Source organism: Corvus moneduloides, chromosome 5, assembly GCF_009650955.1.
Source record: "Corvus moneduloides isolate bCorMon1 chromosome 5, bCorMon1.pri, whole genome shotgun sequence".
Taxonomy (NCBI): Eukaryota; Metazoa; Chordata; class Aves; order Passeriformes; family Corvidae; genus Corvus; species Corvus moneduloides.
This window is the reverse complement of record NC_045480.1, coordinates 58,423,631-58,444,196: the sequence shown is the minus strand read 5'-3', so window position 1 is coordinate 58,444,196 and position 20,566 is coordinate 58,423,631. Positions and strand designations below refer to the sequence as shown.

Sequence of the window (20,566 nt, the reverse complement as noted above, 5' to 3'; positions counted from 1 at the left end):
TCTCTTTTTCTTAATCAACCACAAGAACAGTACAGTGTTTAGCAGGAAGCATAACCTCAGGCTCCTGGAGCATCTCTTGAAAAAGAGCTCAAGTGGCATATCTTTAGCAAAGAATGACCTTGTAAGTCACAGAGGTATTTTATTTGGGAAGATAATGACTTATTTTATTAATAGATGTGAAGTATTTATCTATGATAGTGCTAGAATATATGGGTCTTTTTGTATTTAATTAGGAAGGTAGAAGTCACACTTTTTTTGTATCCAGCTGAGCATGGCTGGTCACTTTTATGATTTAAAGTTTTCTACGGCTCTCGGTACTTGTGAATATAACCTTGCCTTTTATTCTACCATCAATCAATAACTTGCACTCATCAGCCTTGGAGAGTATTTATTAATGGTGAGGTGGAGTAGAAACAAAGATGGAAAAAATTCTGGCTGGCAGGATGCCTTAGGAGAAGAGGAATACAAATGCAGCTGCAGCGGAATCCTCGTGTGTGAGAATCGCTGGTTTTCCCTTAGCTGAGCTCTGGGAAAAGCCACACTTCTTTCTCAGGATTCAAGTGCTGCTCTGGGACCAACACACATTGAGAGAAAGCCTCTGCCCCACAGTGCTCACACTTTGCATTCTTAGGGCTTGAAAGGGGTGGAAATGGTCAGGCTCAGCGCAAGTTGAAGTGAATCCCACAAAGATAACGTAAGTCCTGAAACTGACTGTTGGGACTCGATCTCTCCTGCACTTAGACAGGACCATGACTTTGTTTATATAACCAGTGCTTCGCTGTGTCTCCTGACATGGAAAATGGAGGGGAATGGATGGAGCCACACTCTGGGCTGGAGAGAATTTTTTTCCTTGTATCCCTCAATCTATAAAACTCTAAAGGGTACAGCTTGATTACTCTTACAGTAAGCACTATTTGGTCCGCAGAAAGTCAGCCAAAAATGTAGCTGATAATGACTATTTATATGGTCTGCACAATTCTAGTTATCTTAAAGAGCTGTTCATATATACAGTACAGTACAGTATATCTTGCTTGTTAAAACAGGCCTTCATGAAACTGTATAACAACTCTAAATGTATGGAACATGGAGGAAAAGTTGTACTGGGGGCTGGGGCCTCGCTGGATCCCTTTGCTGACGTGTGCAGTGAGCTGGGAATTCTTGAGTGTGCAATGTGTGAAATAATTTTTGCTGCCTTACCATAGCTAGTAGAAGAAAGCAGCCTCTACTGTTAGTTTAGAAGCATATAAAAGTCCAACATGCTTTAATAGATTAAGACTCATCCTGGCATAGCTTAGAACTTCATGCTTTCTTTAGTGCATCTCTTCACAGCTCCACTAAACACACAGAGTGATTTAGTTGCTGTATGAGCTATCTGTAACTCAGATGTGCATAAATCAATGCAAATGGAGGGCCGAACTCAGCAGTAAAACAATGGTACTGAACAGAAAACAATTCCTCCACCAGGCTTTTGACACAGTATCAAAAATCTCTACTTCCCACTGAAGTGAGAAAAAAAAAAAGCCAGACAAAATTCCTGGATGTTCAGATTCAAACAAGAGACAGTGCTGTAGAAATCCTGATACAAAATATATGGAATGTTATGCTTCAATTACCTGCACATATGATATTAGATATGAGAATGATGCTTAAGTATATCACCAACACTTGTGCATTAGTTGTTGAGGTTTTTTCCTTTATAAGGGAAAATGTCAAGAAAAAATAATTTTGTTTCACTCCTTGTCATAGCCTAAATTTACTACTTGTCATAGAATAAATATAGCATCTCTTCAGGTACAGCTTCTAAAATTAAAAAGTATACCTTTAGTCCTGGGAGAGATGCCAAAAGCTCGTTACTTGTCTCCAGATTTACTACATGGGAATAATGTGGAAAAAACTCACGGCTTTTAAGATTTAAACTCAGCAGCATATCAAATTTATTCTTATATGGTATACTTGTTCATGACCTCTAGTCTTAAGAAATTCTGTCATGTTTGAAAACTAGTCCCTAGTGAAGCCTGTATCAATGTTAATAGCTAAGAGGTCAATGCAACTGCTAAACAGTTTGTATTACTGTCAGGGTGGTCATGAAAACAACACCTGCTGCATGAGCACTTGGCAGCTGGGTCAACAGGCACTGTGGGAATTTATCAATTTAGGGGGCCACTTGCATAGCACTTTGACTGATGAATTGGGAAAGACTGGCTTACTGGGCTAAAGCTGCTCTATTATGTGTGACTTTCTTTAGGATGGCAGAGGCTTCCTGCAGGCTCCAGAAAATAAGCGAAAGATAAACTGAGCTGTATTTTTTCCTTATAAAGCGATAAAAAGTGAGAACTCCTTAATAGCCAACACTAGAAAGACTTTAAGAAAAGGGGAAAAAAACTACGAAACCAAAACAAAAACTTTTACAGTCAGTGAACTGTGATGTGATTGAAAAAAATCCTTAGGTTTTTCCATCGTGGTTACAAAGGAGTTTTTGTGAAGTACTTCTGTAAAGTGAAACTCTCTAGACTGGTATTTGCAAAAAGCTCTAATTTCTCTTTAGTGTCTCTTGTGGGAATAGTAACTGCATGTGGGTAGGTAAATGAGATAAGAATTTTGCATGCTCTGGCTAAACGAAACATAATTAGACATTAATTCTGGCTTTCCATTCCCTCAAATGACTTAAGGGATAGTAACTTTCTGAACAGAAAGAAATCATATGGCCCACCTGGGTTGGTGAGGGCATTCACCAACAAAATTGGCTCCTTCTACAGAGAGTTTCCAGTAGGAGCTTTGGAGTTTATCTATAACCCATCAGAACTGAGTATCTTGATGCAGATTACTCTAAAACTGTGTGTTTCCATTTCCATAGTAATTAAAGTCTCAAACAGGGCTACACTTTCATAAATGCTTTTCTTATGTAATACCACCAAACACTCCTGACTCATACTAAAAAATCAAATCACTGATGGTTTTCTAAAGAGCCTGAACAACGTCAAAATGAGGCATGACCTAGATATTGTCCCTTCGTGTTTGAAATCAGTCTGTTTGGAAATGCTGTCCGACAGCGGAAATCCTGGAAGGTGATGATGGAAAGGATGGTAAGTGGAATTATATACTCTGGAGGGGCATGAAAGAGGAGTGAGATGGTTTGAATCAAGTTCAAGTTTCAATCCAACGGGAAGCAGCTATTCCGGCTGTTGATATGAAACACATTGAAATCCAGATCTATAAGGTGTTACAAGGAGAGGAAGAGGAAATCTTCTTCTGTGTGCAGGAACACGTACTCAGGCTCTGCCCTCATTCATAAAAATCACCTGTTGCTTTCAGGGAGCCATCCTGGTCAAAACAATTACTCATCCCCTTTGGAGTCACCGTATCGATGGTGGCAAACTCTTAAAGCTTCACACTTAAAACTTCACAAGAGATACAGAACATCTTTTAAATGGAAAACTTTTGCATTGTCTGTCATTTTGAGGACTCTTCTCTGAATATCTTTCCTTTTATCTGTAATTTCCTTAGAAATTAAAGTGATTGTATTATAAGTACTCTAAAAGAAGACTTACAAAGCCACTTTATGGCTGTTCTCCCACCATCCAAAGTTTATTTTCTTACTTCTTGGTCTAGTAATAATGTTTAAATTACAGACTGCATGGACCTATCAACAATCATACTTATTTAAATATTCATTTTCACAGTTGATTTTCTCCTCTCATCATGCTAGAAAAATGATTACTTTTTCTTTTCTAATGGGTTTGTCTCCTGTTTTCTCTGTTATCAACTAACTGGAATCTTTGGACCTCTATACATTTTCTGCATCACTGTTTACTTAGTTATTTTTTCTTTTGAATTCATCAATACTTTTGTGATTGATATTAGTATGTATTTTTAGAAACAGAAAACACAACAGAAAAGTTATGAAACAGAAAGCAGAAAACTAGAAAATAAAAAGGTTTTGGTTTTTGGCCACAAAAACAATTTATAAAATGCTAGTATTTGCACTGACCTTCAGGGTATCTGACTGACCCCACCTTTTAGTTGAGAAGAACTTAAGTCTTTCTCCCAGTATTTTCTCACTAGTTCCAACCCCTGGAAAGTAGCGGTAATGGGGTTTTTTTATAATCATCAAACGATAGATATATTTTTCAGAGACACACTTTTACCTTAAGAACTTCTCTTAACTGCCAGTTTAACTAATGTGCCCAATGTTGGTTTTATGTGCTTTTAATTTTAATGTTTCCCACAACTCCTCCATCCTCAAAGCTAAATATGTTATTGGCTATACTCTTCTCTTTATGGGATTTTTGGTAATATGTAGTATATCTACATTTTGCAGCACTTCACATACTTGGGGCTTTTTTTAATCACTTCATTGTCCATGAGCTCTCAGGCACCAATTTATCATTATAACAACCTTTTTACAAAGAGAAGGATTATTCCACTCGGTGCTTTCAGTGGGAGTCTAGTTATTGACATGAAGTATTTGGAAGAACTGAACAAAAGTTTTACTGTGGTACCTGGAATGCTGTATTTCAAACTGCTTTGATGACTGTGGGATTCAGAACCTCCGTGTTGATCATGTTCATCAATTTGTCATATATCACCTCAGTTTAACACCTCATTTCTGTTACATATGAAGGATTGTTTTAGGATGGGACTTTCTCATTGCTGAGTACTGAAGACTAATGCAAAGAATTCTCAGGATTACTCTCATCTTCTGATCTCCTAATGTTTTAACCTGCTCACTTAATTTGATTTTTTTCTATATCCAAGTAATAGATTTCTGTCTTAAGCTACATTTGATACAAGAAAAATAGGAGTCATGGTTATGTTTGAGAGCAACTTTGACTATGCAGTAGTTTTCTACAAGTCAAGAGGACATGACCTCGAGCTGTGCCAGGGGAGGTTCTGGTCGGACACCAGGAAGAATTTTTTCACTGAAAGGGTTTTTAAGCATTGGAATGGAGCGTCCAGGGAAGTGGTGGAGTCACCATCCCTGGAGGTGTTCAAGAAACACCTCGACATGACACTCAGTGCTATGGTTTAGTTGACAAGGTGGTGATCTCTCAAAGGTTGGACTTGATGATCTTGGAGGTCTTTTCCAACCTTAATGTTTCTATGATTCTAAAAAGATCAAAAGAAATCAAATCCTGCACCTTCATGTAATGTTCATTCTTTAAAATAAAAGAATAATTTTGTAAGTTTGCAGCAGTGTATAAATGACCATCTGCAGAAGAAGGATGGATTTGCATGGAATTATTGATTTCCAGCAAGGGGCTACTGCAAGAAATTATAATTTTGTTTTTTACACTGCCCCAGGTATGGAAGATTCTCTTTGCAAATTAACAGGTCTGCCAGGGGCCACCTCTCACAGGGTTTTTTTAATAATCAATGAACTTGTAAGACATGACAGACCAATAGTTAGATGATTTTATTTTTATCTGCTACTCATAGTCCACCTGCAGCATCTTTACTTTGTGTTCTAGAAAGCTTAGCATGGTAGGGTTTATGTGGGTATTTGCTGTATTGGTATGGTGCACACCACGAGGAGAAGCAACAAAATATTAACACGGAAAAGAATGTTATCTTGTAAATAACAATATTTTGTTACTAAAACTTTACATGAACATTTGCCAAAGCCATGGAATTTTTAAGTTGTTTACAGGGGTGGTATGAACTTAGCATGGAATGGTAAATAGAGCTGCAATGCTCTTTGTGGAAGTCACTCACTCATTATCTTTCCCTTAAAATCCGCAATGGTGTGAGACTGAAAAGCAACAAAACTCAAAACTTTGTGTGAATGAAAATTATCCCATGCTTCTGAGAAGCGTTACCAAAAACGATATCCCTTTGCCACAGTCTGTTTAATTTCAACTGTGTGCCAATTTACAAAAGTATTTTATAGTTTTCTGGTTACTTTCACCAGTAACCAAACACAGTCTTGACCCTTTTCCGTGCATGAAAACAGCCAACCGTGAGTGCAGCAATGGGAGGTCTGGCCTTTCAGGTATGTCAGTTGAAGACCACCCTACTGGAAGAGGTAACAAGAACAAAAACCTGAGGTCAAACAAGGCAGCCCCATGTAATTAGATACTAATAGTGGATTTAGGGTGTAAAATTCACTTAAAACCATACACCAACAGACTAAACAATCCCAGGAAGAATGGCAAGTTTTGTTCTAAAAAAATGTTTTCAATACCAGAAAGCATAAATAAAACATACATAATAACCTTGACTGACAGACTGCACTAACCTGCAGTAACATCTGCTTCCAAATTATTTGCTGTAGTTTTGGGATAGTACAATTATAAAACACTGAAACTCCCCTACCACTGAAACTCTACTGTAACTTATAGTACAGCATGCATCCAATGTCATGATTTTATTGTTGTATTCACTTGTTATCCCAGTAAAAATGTTTAGAATTTGACAAGAAAATAAATTCCTCTCTTAACAGCAAAGCCAAAAATGGAGGTCTAACTGTATCTGATACTCATAGAGGAACATGCTGAAATAGGTGCTGAACAAATAGGCAGCTGCTTTTGTAGGGTATGATGGGCTCAATGTAACTATACAGCAAACTTCATTTCTGTTGGCTGTTTCATTTGGAATTGATTTCTGATACTTTTCAGGATGGATGTGCTACTTTTACATGTCAGAAGTTGGTCTGATAGAGCAGCAATATCCATCGTGAAGAAAATGGTATTCCCTCAGCTAAAGTGAGTATCTGCTAGTCATCAGCTCTTATTGCTGCTGGGGCCCTGGGTCATGTTGGGAACTGGCTTTTTGCAGTCCTTCTAGATTCCTTAATATTTTCATAGCTCCAGCTGCTCTGCAAAGATCATGCCTTCAGGAACTTTGGTTTGATAATTTTCATTTATCCTCATTTTACAACTGGTAAATTAGCCAAAATAATTAGACCAATCCTATTAATTCCATGTCTTATAAATCACTTGAGTGGGATTTATAAGCCCTTTGGAAGCAGTTCTTTAAGAACTATTAAAGAATTTCGTTTATTTCTGGCACAGAGTCCAAGGACACAGGATTTCCCTCCTTGGTGCTCCAAGCCTGCCCAGGGAGAGACAGGTAATGGGAGGGGTATGGAAGGATGTTGAATACCAGGAAGGAGTGACAACTCACACCTACTGAGAACTGAGTCCTCTCTACTATTCTCCATTGGTGGTATCTCCTGCACAACAGAAGAGATGTTTGGGAAAGACTGAACGAGTTCTTTAGAGCTTACTTATGGTGAAACTGACACTGGCTAGGACTGCCAAGTTGCTTTTCAGTACACAGAACAGGTATTGCCACACAGTGCTGGTCTTTGGAGCCAGCTCCTGTTGTGCATCGTCCCATCACAGTAGCAGGTGAGGAAGCAGCAGCACGGGGAGAATTCCAGCATCTGCCTTCCATTGATGCTGTGTAACTTCTGTGGTACTTACAAATCATTTGGCTTCAGAACTACCAGGAGCATCTTTTACCAGTCCATGTGGTTCCACATTAAGTATGTCTACATCTCTATGAAAACAAATTAAGAATATACATCTAGGTGGGAAACTAGGCAGCTTTCAGCACAATGTCTAAGTGTAAAAATTCCCAGAAGTTAGTGCTGGTCACTGCTCTGTTGTTTTGACATTCCCTTCCTCCGAGACAGTGAATCAATTCTGCTTGTTGCTGCTGGAACATTTGCTTTTAGAGAGCCCCCTGCATTGAGAATTTTCCTTATTATTGATTGGCAGTATTGCATAATTCAGCCACATGAAGAGAACTGCAGTTACCTTCTGGTTTTTAACCTACTGAAGGAAAGGCTGATCTTACAGAGAAATGCAGCGCTCACCTTTTTGGGTCAACAATCTTGTAGAGTTTTCCACTGTGAGGCTGTGTCATACTTTTACTGCTTGATAATATGTAAATCTCACCTGCAAGGGAAACCAGTGCAATAAATTAGTTCTCCTTTCCTAAGATGTCAAATAAATGACTTTTGTGATCTAGTTGTATTTGCCAAATGAAATTAATAAAACTTCAGAAGAAACACTGAAATATACGACAGAATCATTTGCTATTTGAAAATTTATATAAGAACTTTCCCCAAACCAATGCTAAAATGTGAAAAATATGCTATCGTGAGAGTTTTTTCTTTCATATAGTATAGAATCGGTTAAAAAATTTAAATCAGTGAGGAAGGGAGAAGAGGGGAGTCAGTCTGCTCGTGCAGTATCTTTGCCCCTTAATTCTGTAATGTTGGGAAGAAAAGCAAATGTTTTATACATTGTGTCATAGTGAGTGACACAGTTCACAGCATGTGAGACACAGTAAGGACTTTTGCCCTTTGCAATAACACATCCTCTTCTCAGTTCTTCCTGCAAGGCTGCTGAGGTGTAGCTGAGAGCAGTGTAGACAGCTATGGCAAAGGACAGATCGCCTTCTTTTTAAACATTTACTATAATTATGAATGCTTCAGCAGGAATTACTGATAAGCCTTATGATTTAAGAACAATTCTTTTAGTATTTACCTAATTCATCTTCTCCAAATCCCAAGACAGGGCCTGAAAAGAAACCTCTACATGAGCCAGTGTTGCCAAGACAGAGGGGTTTCTCTTGCCACTGTTTGGTTGCAGGACTCTGTTGCAGCGTTAAAAAATTTCTATATTCAAAAACACATAAAACAAACTGTTATATTACATTTTGAACAGAGAGTTTTCATTGTCCAGATAAATAAGTAAACAATTGCTGCAAGTAGCTTCATAGATACATTTGTGCAGTTCCTTGTCTTATGATTTTCTGTACTTTTTTCCAAGGATTAGGTATGTTCTGTATGTCACCATTCATCAGAATGCTGTGCTATTTTATTCTCAAATCTAGAATCTAATCTGCATTACCACGCTGCTAAACTGGCAAAGTGACACAATATACAAGGCTGTGGGTGTTGCTTTCTACAGGCAGCTGAGTGACTAAATACACCTTACACTTTACACACATTTTTGTTTAAGAGTGAGTTGTACAAAACCTACCCATTGCGGTCTCCAAACACATAACTTCCATAGAGCCTCTCCGACTGGCAGCCCCGATACACAAATCCACCAACCAGGGATCCACTGCTAAATGGTTTGAATTCTAGAAGTGAGGGCTCACTCTCTGCAAAGGAACTACCATAGCATTAGATCACATGCTTTTTCATATTGATGCACATTTATGAAAATGTTACTGCTTCAAGAAAAGATATTAGTTCCATTTAAAGATTCCTCAGAATTCAAGATGTGTTGCTAGAAATGAGATGTTAAAAAAAATCAGAAAATTACAGCAAAGTCTGGTTGTGAAACAATCCATTAGAGATTTCCAAAGAAGAGGCTATAATTGTTTTCTTCCATGTGTGCAAGCAGGGAGAATAAAACTACGTAAAGATTAGGTTGGACTTCCATTGAAATCGGTGTAATTACTGCTATTAATTTCCACATGTCAATCCAGTCTGCGGAATGGATCTCCTGAACTTCAGGAATAAAATAACCCCATTCATTGTAGAGTCCAGTGCAGAAATTCCAGTGATTTTCAGTAGAACTTGGTTTGAAAGCCTTTCAATGGTTTGAGAAACTTTCCAAATCACAGTTTTAAGCATGATATGTGTGTTACATCCCATAAAACATTGGTATTACTGGCTGTACCTTCTCATGGTAATGTATTTTATGCTGCTGTAGTAGTTGCAATTCCTATACACTTTTTTTTTCCCCTTTTTTATTTCACAAAACCACAGAGTTTAGTCCTATCAAATAATTCTTCAAGGAAGTTTCAGTGTACATGTTCCTATTCATGCAGTCAAATACTGCTTAGGGTACAAGTAGGCTCCATTTGACATACTAGCTGCATAATTTTAAAAAAAGCCATAGGCAATAGAGCATTTTTAATAGGAATTTTTTTTAGTCAGAGGGCTATCTGCATGTCTTTGATAAATGCATTTCCCAGATTGTTCTACATGAGTTAGAGCTGAAATTTTATGGGGGAGAAAAGGATGGTGAACTCTTTTTATTGAAGCCATTGACCCACAGCCTAGTATTAATATTGGCAAGCTGCTCTGGATAGACACAATATTGCTTAGTTTACACTCTGCAATAAGGATGCAGTCAAAATTCCACTGGAGAAGTGGTTAACCAAATATTATTCTTTGGTTTGGCTTTTATAAAACAGACACAGAAAATACATGCAATAACTGAAGTAGTACAATTGCATTATGCTATTGTGTACTGTTGTGCCAGCCAGCACAGCTGCTTTGCTTTTAAGGGAAGTGCAGGTGGGAGAACCTAGGGATGTGAATTAGAAAGGGAAATGCTACATTCCAGGAGACAGGCCAGTTCTCACTGCCTTTACACACCGTTGGCATTTATCACATGTTACCATCAGGAATTTACAAGCTGCTAAATCGGCAGTCAAGGCAGGTGATAGCTCAGAGGAAGGGTCACCTGGCTTGCCTGAACTAGCAAGCGATCTTGGTGAGCACCAGAGTTAAATATCAAACTGAAATCGTGACTGACAATCATACTGATTCAGAGAGAACATGCAACCTTTTAATATATTAAAGTCCCTGAGTATATTTATCTTTTTGTAATCTAATCTAAACTAGTCATTTATTATGAAGTAGTAGCATAGTGCCTCTCTCTAACTTTTTTATTTTTAGTAACATTTAAACAGAGCTCAGTTATTTCCCTGTTTGGTTGTGGTCTGTTGTTGTCTATCTCACTTTTTCCATTATAAGAGGCACATTACATGAGGTTTCCATTCTCTGTCTTAAAAGGTTATTTGTGAAAGACTGAGAATACGTTTTCATAATTTCCTGATATTCCAAAATATTCTCTTTATGAGCCAAAATATACAGCAACAGTGAGATCTTTGACAGACTAGCAACTGTCAAATTTGTTAAATCTTACTTACATGGTATTCTAAACCAACAAGAACAAAGTTGAGTAATTTCAATTTGGTTTTGTCCTGAAGCTTTTATCTGCTTCTACATTGAAGTTTTCTCTTGAAAAGATTGAACTTTTCACTTCTATGTCTGATAAGTTATTTATCCTATGTATGCTGTAAGTTTCCTATCATGGCTATACAGTCCTTTATGTATTCTCTTCTGCTTTCTATTTATTATTCCATAGACATAGAAACTGACTGTTGCCAGCAGCTTTACCCTGGATAGAACTTACCATAGTCTTTACCCTTTATTATTTGTAAGATTCTTGCTGAAGATCTGTTCTTTCCATTTGAATCTGAACAAAGTATAGTTAAATTGATGTTCACATCTGTTGGGTGCCGGTCCACAGCACAACTGTAAAACAACAAGAGAAAAAAAGAGAAAATCCATGAGAAAGGTGAGTTCATAATATATAATTATCAATATGAAGCATTACATTTTAAAGTATTATTCTTTCTTTGTGGTACCTACTCATTTGAGGGACCTATTTCATGCTGAGCCAAAATACCTGAGAAATGTGGTAAGATTTATACACAAGAGATAATTCAACTTTCCCATTCCTACACCACGTCTATGTAATGTGAAGTAAAACAGTTTTTCCCTAGTGATAAAATGTAGTCTGCTCTATAGTACCTGAAAGGAATAGAGCCTTAACCAAGCTAAATGAACTTACATGGTGTAGGAATTTTGGACTGTTAAAAAGTCCAAGAATCAACTCCTTATCTGAGCAACTTGACTTTCTGATTTTTTTCAAACCATGACTTTAAATGTCACTTCAGTACTACCACCCACCTAATTTGCTGAATTATGTGTTGTTTAGTTAAAGCATTGTTCTCCTCCTTGCTATTGTTTAGATATCACCAGATGTTCTCATTTGTTTTCCATGTGCCTTTTTTTCCCAGTCAAGATTCCCATCTCAGCTGTACTTTACCAACTCTCTGCTTCAAGCTCTTTGGGTTCACAAAGGTAGTAATTTTATTATTTATTAAAACTAAAAATGCTGTACTTTGTTTCTGTCATTTGGGTCTTGACTTGTAGTAGTTGTGCATGCTCTTCTCTTTCCCCTTTGCCAATGTACATTTGTTTCTAACAGTGACATATGTATGGAGGTGGAGGAGTGGAAGATTCAAGAAGTTCATGAGTGCTTTTATTATTGAAATATTGCTGCCTGAGTGTATAAAAAAAGGTCTGGTTGAAAACAGTGTCTGCTCTAGAGTAATTTCAGTTTAATTGAAACTTACTTACCGGCCTGGATTGTGGAGTCCATGTGCAAAAATCTCCGGAGGCTGGTTTGTGCTATTGAAGTGTGGGTTGCTCCGTGGGATGGAATAAGGGACATTGCACAGGTCAGTATTGACGTCGAGGCGCAATACAGAACCTGTAAAATCACTGAGAGAGTTGGAGGGTAAAAGAATTGCATTTTTAAAAGTATTTTACTGGTAGATTTAATCCATATAATACTAGAGTGAACCAGCAAAATAAATGACCCACTTTACTGATTAAACACGTAGAGATTGATTTTGTGGTGGATGCAAGTCCAAACTTCTTTGTAACAGAGCCTATGCAAGTCTCAGTTTGGCAAATACCTTGCCTTGTTATGTGCAGACTAAAACGCCTCTGACCATGTTGTTGGGAATCAACTTGATCTATAAGAACAACTTTCCAAACATCAAAATTATTTATGGCTTCAAATATAAGGCTACTAACTCTTTTATACTCTGTGTCATCTAGAGTAACTATGGATATTATTTATCACATTGCAATTACATAATGCTTTTTGCTCACACTTTGGATCCTACTCTTGAATTCAATGATTTCTAGTCACAGTACAATCCAAAGACTAAATATATAGAAAGCAAGTGAGAAAAAAATTCTATTATTTGAATGGAGATGTTGATACTTTTTTGTAAGGATTCAGAATTTTCTTGTTATGTGAAACAAGAGAAACTAAAATGTTTTAACTTCCATTTATGATTGTGATGGAGGAAAGAAGAAGTAGAAGAAGAGCGCCTAAACTCTTTTTATAAACATGAAAAGATGTGATGTTTAAATTCATTCCTTTCTTTCTTCATCATTAATCTGTTTCAGTCTCCCGTTGTTTTACATTAATTTAAAACCCAGTATTACAATTGCCCTCTGGCCTGGGTTTTAAGTATATCCTTATACTTAAAAAATACTTAAAAACTGCAGGATCACCTGCAATTCTGCTGAGCCACAGAAGCCTTTAAGCACAATAATAGCAGTCTATCCACTGGTAGTTTTTGTACCTTAAGCCATCCATCTCCTCCATGTCATCTAGAGTGATCATGCCATCTCCAAGAAAAATGTATAGGAAACCATCTGGGCCAAAGAGCAGCTGTCCTCCTAGATGTTTTCGATGTAGTTCTGCTACTTCTAAAAACACTCTTGCTGTCCTCATGTCAACTTGGTGTGGATTTTTCCTGGAAGTTAAAGATACGAACACAGTTCTCACATTTCACTATTATTGTTCTTCTTTCTAAAAATACACTTGACTCATTCAAATGATACTTTGAGATGTGGATGTTGTAACTTGATGGAAAAATGCCTAACAGTTATTTCTGAGAAATTTCAATCTTCTACCATTCACAAACAATTATTTTTCAGCCTATACACAATAAGTAGGAAGTAATTATAATTAAAACATGACCAAATAACTGAAAAAAAGTCTTAAAAATAAAAAACAGTGTACTTCCTGTCATCCCAAAACCGAAGTTTGAAATAAAATCCACACTAGTTTTTCTGCAGGTGCCTAAGTTTATACATTGTAAACCTTGTGTTCATTTTAGAAATCAGAAATACTAAAATGCAGAGGTTGCTGAGAAATAAAGAGTTTGTGAATTTTAGAGTTCTACTGATACCTGGATACTGTGTACTCTACGACCCTCAGGATGTGGTCATGAGGCCCAATAGCCCACCGTTCTTGGTTGGTGGTATAAGACACATACAGCTTTCCATTTTTCTTGTAATTGGGATGGAATGCAAGGCTTAACAGTCCTCTTTCATCTCCTCCCTGCAGTCAAATGAAAAACACAAAGAATTGTGAAGTTAATTATGTTCTTTATTGTGTTTCAGCTGGAACCCAAAAAAAAAAGTTTCTTTCTTGTGGATAATCTTTGCCCAAACTCTTTTATTTCTTTCCTGACTACTGCACAAAAAGGATTATAAAACATTTCACTTTGGGGAAGTCTTTAAGAGTTAGAACAAGACAATTGCCTTATGTAGTTATCTATGCACAAGTCTGTTACGCCACTTGTGTGGAGTGATTTGTGTTTGTAATCTTTGGGAAGCCATGAAGACAAGTTTAAGTGCTGTGAAGGATTCTTTGCTGGGTTACTAGGTTGCTTGTAATTCGTAGAAGACGAATAAAAAGGTCTATAATCAGCAGTCACCTCTAATCCAAGTATCCAAAACCTAAAACATAGTGCTGGCTGCCAACTCCCACTGTCTTGGCAATATGTTTAGAAAACAGTTAAATTGCTTGTGTAATATGTAAACCTTTGTTTTACCCTGGAGGCAGCAACATCAGTTGTCACAACTATGGTGGTCTGTTCATCATAGCTGGTGTACTGTAGGTAATAAGCAGCCTTGGTCTGTGTGCAGAGAAACCATAGTTTTTACATGTGGTCCCTCACTGGAAAGGTTTTTTGTTATTTTTTAAAGTAAAAATAGAAAAATCTCGGAACAACTTTCTTTTGTTATTATGTTTGCCATGAAGATTAGTACAGTTATATGTTAAGCATCCAATCTATGTAATGTACTGTGACAATGCAAATACCCTGTGCACTTAAATAGAAGGCAATTTTCTTTTCGGCTTCTAAAAAGCTTCTAAAAATGTATGTACCCTTACTATGCCTAAAACTGAATTTGTATAAATGAAGAACAAAACTTAGATTCATTTGTTGCTCTTGAGGCAATACAGGGAACGAAGCTGAGGCACAGAAATAAACACAGCACACAGAAAACAATTCAAATTCAATTCATATATGTGATTATTCACAAGCTGATAGTTGTTTTGGAGTTTAACCCAGGGCTTGCCAGCCCTTCAAAACTAGAACCAGTGACTGTTGCAGATTCAAGTGCTCCAGTTCTGCACCCGTAAGGAAACAACGTTTTGCAACTCTAACCACACCCAAGATAACTAATTATGAAATTTTAAATTATAAGAGAGAATGAACCTTTTAAAATGTATTTGCACTTCAGAGTGATGGATGGGCCTGTCTTCCTGTTGAAAGTCATCCCACAAAGGGCCTAACTGGGAAAGTGCACAGCTTTAATTTATTTTAATTCAACATGATTGCTGTACTTCCTTTTTAATCACAACCACCAAAGAGAAACCTGAATCTGAAATGGGGATGTAAATAGGTCACGAGATTTCCATACAAACAGATTTGTACAATGAAATCTGGATCCTGCTAATTTAGAGGCAGGCAAAATTTCCTAGTTTGTTTGCTAGAAAAATTTAGTTTCAGGGGGTTATCAGAGAGGTTAGTTTTGAAAGTCTAGTTAGAGCTGCCAAATCAGTTGCAGTCATCATGGATGAAGGCACTGGCAATCCAGCTCTTTCTCCCTTATGAGCCAAAAATAATTCTGCAGCTGAGTCTGAACTGATTGTAGATATTATTGTTTGAGTTTCTAAGAGTTTTGACCAAGTTGCTCTGATAAAGTCTGAAGCAAAGGGAGGCAAATCAGTTGCTTTGGGAACAGGAAGGCATATTTCAAAGATTCCTGATGAATGATTCTATCTGTTGTGCCCAGACAAAGACAATCCTATTTCTTCTCATGAGAGATGAGTTCAACTCATTTAAGGGCCCAGGAATGTCAATGAGTCACACCAGGTCTGCCATGCAAGGTGAATTATTGAAAGTATTAGTAAGAAGAGATCTTTTTGTTACTAAGCTGAAGATTTTATTTAGTGCTTGATGCCATGGCAGCTGTCTCAGTGTGAAAGCAAAGTTGCTGAAAGCATAAACAGGTGAAAATTAAATTAAGAGCTTTTAATGAAGTACACATGAAGCAAGAATTTGAAAAATGGATGAAACATGGGACCTGCAAGGTAGTAACTATGGCAAGTTGCATTCATAGGACTTTCACTCACTGCTGTCTTGCATGATTCTGTTAGACTGCAATATATCTCTTTGTACATTGTTTCTATTGCTTCTTGAAAAGTCGCACTGCTGTTTTTCAAAGTCGGATAGACATTTTGTTCTAAAAAGTCTATTTATTCATGCAGTTAATAAAAACTTTCTGAATATCCCTCCAAGATACTGAAATCAGTGCAGCATCAAGCCATTAGTTGGCTTGCGTTCAACTAGAAATCCAGATGAGTTTTTCCATATTTAGTTTTCCTGGTTTTAGAAACTGATTGTTCATGTGTATTTTCAGCTTTATCATTAACTGGCAAACCTGTTCTTTCCAACCAAATCACTGCCACAACTTCCATAGCTTTTGAAATGCCCTCTATGTGCCAGAAAGTATATAGTTTGCTGTAGTGTTGTCTCATATGCTGTGTGGTAAATTGAGAGATATCCAGCAAAATCCCTTAGGAGCAGGCATTTTAGTACTATCAAACCAAATAATTATGTACAAAATTTCAGACTTTCTCTATAGAATATTCCTCACTTTTACGTTTTTTATCAATGGACTTTTGATGTGAAACCAGCATCCCAGGCTGTTCAGTCTTTCCTGGGGAGACCATGTGTCAAACATCTGGATCTTTTTCTTGGCAGGTTAATAAGTTATTGACATCCTTTTTTTTGAAAGTTTCCCTTTAGATGAAACCAGCACCAACAAACTGTAGATGATAAAGCAGCTTGTATGAGATTCTGCACTGCACTATTTGATGGAATAACCAATAATGTTTGTCAGTTGTATAAGGAACGGCAAGAAGAATGAGGCAAATCTTTGTATTCCATTGGGATGTCTGTTGAAGACAAAGAATGATGGTTGGCTGAAATGAGTATTAATTACTTAAACATACTGTGGACTGGGGCCAATGTGAAATTGGTGTTGTAACTAAATCTGGCAGCTCCCACTTTCTATGTCTGCCTGCGCTGCTCTGTAGCTTGAACATTCCCCTCTCCTGTTCATGGCAGTGACACCTTCTGCACCAATACTACACTTCTTCCAAAACTGATTTCCTTGGACCAGGAACCTTGTACCTTTAAACCTCAGTTTGACCTAGTTTAAGACCATAGCCATGAAAGTCATTTAATCAGAATTCTATAAAGTCAGTACAAAGCTAAGTAAACTTTAAAACAAAGTGTTTCTGTATTTTTCATTTTTAAGTGGCTGTTTCTTTTTGCACTGTAATTTCTGACATAATATATTTACACTTGTAAAAATGTTAAATAAGTGCACAACATGATCCGCTTTGTATTTTGACTCACACTAAGAGAAGTCACTTGCATTGTGAATGCTGCATGTGAAGCACGTGAATACTGGATTTTTATAGAATGGTGCTATTTTCGTGTAACCATTCCTTAGAAGTGGGCTCTGCTTCCAATTTGTGTGCTTTCAAATGTACTCTGGTATATCTCTGATATTATAGACAGAAGTTTTATAATATTATTAAGGTATTACACTTTTTCTATGATACAGAAACATATGCTGCCCTTATTTTTAAGACATGTTGCCATTTAATTATGTCAATATATGTGTTATTACATAGAGTAAATACAGAGAAATATAAAAAGGAATGCTTTAACTGGTATTTTAAACTATTTAATTTAAAATAAATCATATTGTATGTATGACCCTTAATTACATATCCTTAGTAGTAATTAATGCTAGTAAGCAAAACCAGACATGACCATTTATTTCCATTACTCTGTGTGGCTTAATAGTAAACAATGTAGGTAGCATATTCCAAGTTTTCCTTTAAAATTGATTTCAAAATGCACTCTTTATATGATACTTATAAAATAATGGTATTTATACTTACCAGTACTATTATGGTATATATATATTTGTTATAGAATGGTATTTATACTTAACTCTTGTGTCTAGACAAACCCATTCGTGTTGGAATGGAGTAACAACCTTTTTTAAAAGGGGTAGTGCTTAAATTATGCAAATTCAACACTGACTTAATATTTTAACTCTGATATCTTTGTACCATTTGTTTTCATCTATTATTATAGTGCAAATGCTGGGTAAGTTGTTGAAGTAATATAGTCACCTTTAGTTTATTTCCTATGTAATAAATAGCATAATCAGTATGCCTTACCAAGTGTTTGATCTTAAGGAGTTTTATTTGTAAAAAACATGGGTGAAGGGTGTAAAATCTCTTATCAGGCAGCACCGTCTGAACTCTTCAGAAAGAGATTCAGGAGGGCTGAAGATCAGTGTCAGGTATTCTCTGTAGGAAGTCGTTGCTTAATCGCCATGTTTTGGAAATTTGGCCCCAGCACAGGATAGAAATGTGACTCCAGCAGAAGCAGAAGCCTGCCAAGGTCTGCTGCAGGGGTACACCCTGCCCTTCAAGCTGCACCACCTATTCTGAGCTCCACAACAGGGAATTGCCCCTGCCTGGTGGAAATACAGCAAATATAGAATGAAAAGAACAGAAGTTGTCTGGGCTGCAGGCAGGCTGCAGGAGCAGAGCTCCTACTAGACCTCTCGGGTGTTGAGGACTCAAGTACTTTGCTATCTGTGGGGCCTGAGGCCTCTGGCAAGGGAAGCATTTGTAACCTAAGACATTTACCTTAGGGGAAAATAATTACACTGATGTCATGGCTCAGTATGGTCTACATACTAGACCCTATCTCCAAAGCATTTCCTTTTTCCTCTTGTGTTGCAGAGCTTCACTTTTTTCCTTGTTTGTAAAGGGCTTTGCAGTTATCTAAGGATTTTTTTAAAACATTTTCATTATTTTTTACTGATTTCAACAAATGCACTATTTTAATACTTAACTTTAAAATAACTTTAGGTACAAGAATGCTTGACAATTAAATTTATACATGAGAAATACTTAAAGGACTGTACTCTGACTTGGAATTTAAGCACAAAACCTACTGAAGTTAGAGATGCTTTTTATTCATTTAGGTGCAGGGCAGGATTTAGCTGAAAAAGGCCAAAGTGCATCCATCACAATGTTTTCTGTTCTGATGTTTGATAGCAATAGAACTTAAACCCTGATTCTTTTTTCTTCTTACTTCTGTTGCAGCAAAGACAAAATTTTGACATGGGGGGATCATTTTTTTTCTTTTCCTTACCTTCACAGTCCTTTGAAGATACCAGTCACTAAATGCAGGACCTTTCACTTCTAGTCCTAGTCCTCTGTACTTATTTTTTTTAATTCCTCAACTCCAGATTTTGCTGTTCTGCTGGGCAAGTCTTTAGTTTAATCCAAATGACAGTCCTCGTCCCCTGATAATACAATTCTTTCTTCCCATCCTCCTAAAGAAAGTACATGAAACTTATAAATGCAGATGCCAACCCAACACAAACCCACAGCTTGCCTCCTTCACACTCTTCTGGTACAACAGAAATCCTGCTTTTGCGACTCTCCCAGTTAATTGGCTGGGAGCAGCTGAAAGCTTTGAGACTGCCCAGAGCCAGCCAATAATTGAGCAGTTCTGGGCAGAGTGACATACGGCTGTGAGTGTGCTTGCAAGGAGGTGGCCATGAGCCCATGTGAGGTCTGCATCTGGACTGAGAAACTTTATGTACTGCACTGCTTTAGGAGAATTGGAATAACAGAAGACAGTGGAAATCAGTCCCGGAAGAGGGAGATTCAAATAAAGACCAGATGATTATTGCATTCAGTAAAGCTGGCTCAGGAAGGTGTGAATTACACACTTTCCTGCACCACAGAGGCCTCTTGAGCTGTAAGCAGCATTTATCCTTTGGGAACACAGGTGGTGATTCCACCTCTGTCCCCAGCTGGATTTATTTTCAAGGAAGCTTTACATTCCACCAGCAACTCAGTGAGTGGTTCACCAGCGGAGGCCACTATGGGAAGGTAAAAAATAAGCATGCTCCGTCTCAGTTCCCTGGCACACCTCCACTTTCTGGTCTTTTATTTATTTATTTGGCATATCTGCTCTCCTGCACTTTTCCTCTTCAGCATTCTTCCACTACAGACTGTCTTTCCCTGACAGGTTTTCTGCTGCATTGGTTTGAGGTCTATTGTGTTGCAGAATTAGCCTTCCAGGACAGCCAGAAAGCTTCCTTCCAGTGAATGAGAATGCAGTAATTGTTCAGAAATTTACTGACCATGAAAATCCTTCATTAATAGGGGAGAATAGACCTGATGACCTTTTGTATTTTTTCTCCTCCTTTCTGTAGCTCTGAAGCTTTACCCACCTTTCCATGCCACTTCTGTGATAAAGGCAAATTTTACAACTCGTTTTCAGTGGGCAGTCCGATAAAATTGGCTCAGATGATACCCCGCAGAGAAAAGACTACGTTCCAATTAACATTTGCAAACACATGACATGATGACAAGACACTAATAATCCTTTTTCCCAGTCACCAAAACTGTGGCTTTACCTCTTCTAATCAAGAATGACTTTTTTAAACTTACATCCTATTTTGATGCTATCTGACTTTATTTTTCTGTAAAGACACAAATGATACAAATTAATCTTATTAGTGATTTGCTGTTGT

The 20,566-nt window shown here is 37.3% G+C and overlaps 1 protein-coding gene across 1 annotated transcript in view; it reads right to left on the bottom strand.

Moving 5' to 3' along the window:
* HHIP (hedgehog interacting protein) overlaps nt 1-20,566 on the bottom strand; it is a 75,456-nt gene that overhangs the window by 12,139 nt on the left and 42,751 nt on the right. Inside the window, exons 5-11 of the mRNA XM_032109191.1 lie at nt 13,816-13,967; nt 13,204-13,377; nt 12,182-12,325; nt 11,169-11,290; nt 8,994-9,117; nt 8,496-8,626; nt 7,820-7,901 (exon numbers count right to left, since the gene is read on the bottom strand). Of these exons, the coding sequence (XP_031965082.1) occupies nt 7,820-7,901; nt 8,496-8,626; nt 8,994-9,117; nt 11,169-11,290; nt 12,182-12,325; nt 13,204-13,377; nt 13,816-13,967 (929 nt within the window). The remainder of the gene's footprint in view (nt 1-7,819; nt 7,902-8,495; nt 8,627-8,993; nt 9,118-11,168; nt 11,291-12,181; nt 12,326-13,203; nt 13,378-13,815; nt 13,968-20,566) is intronic.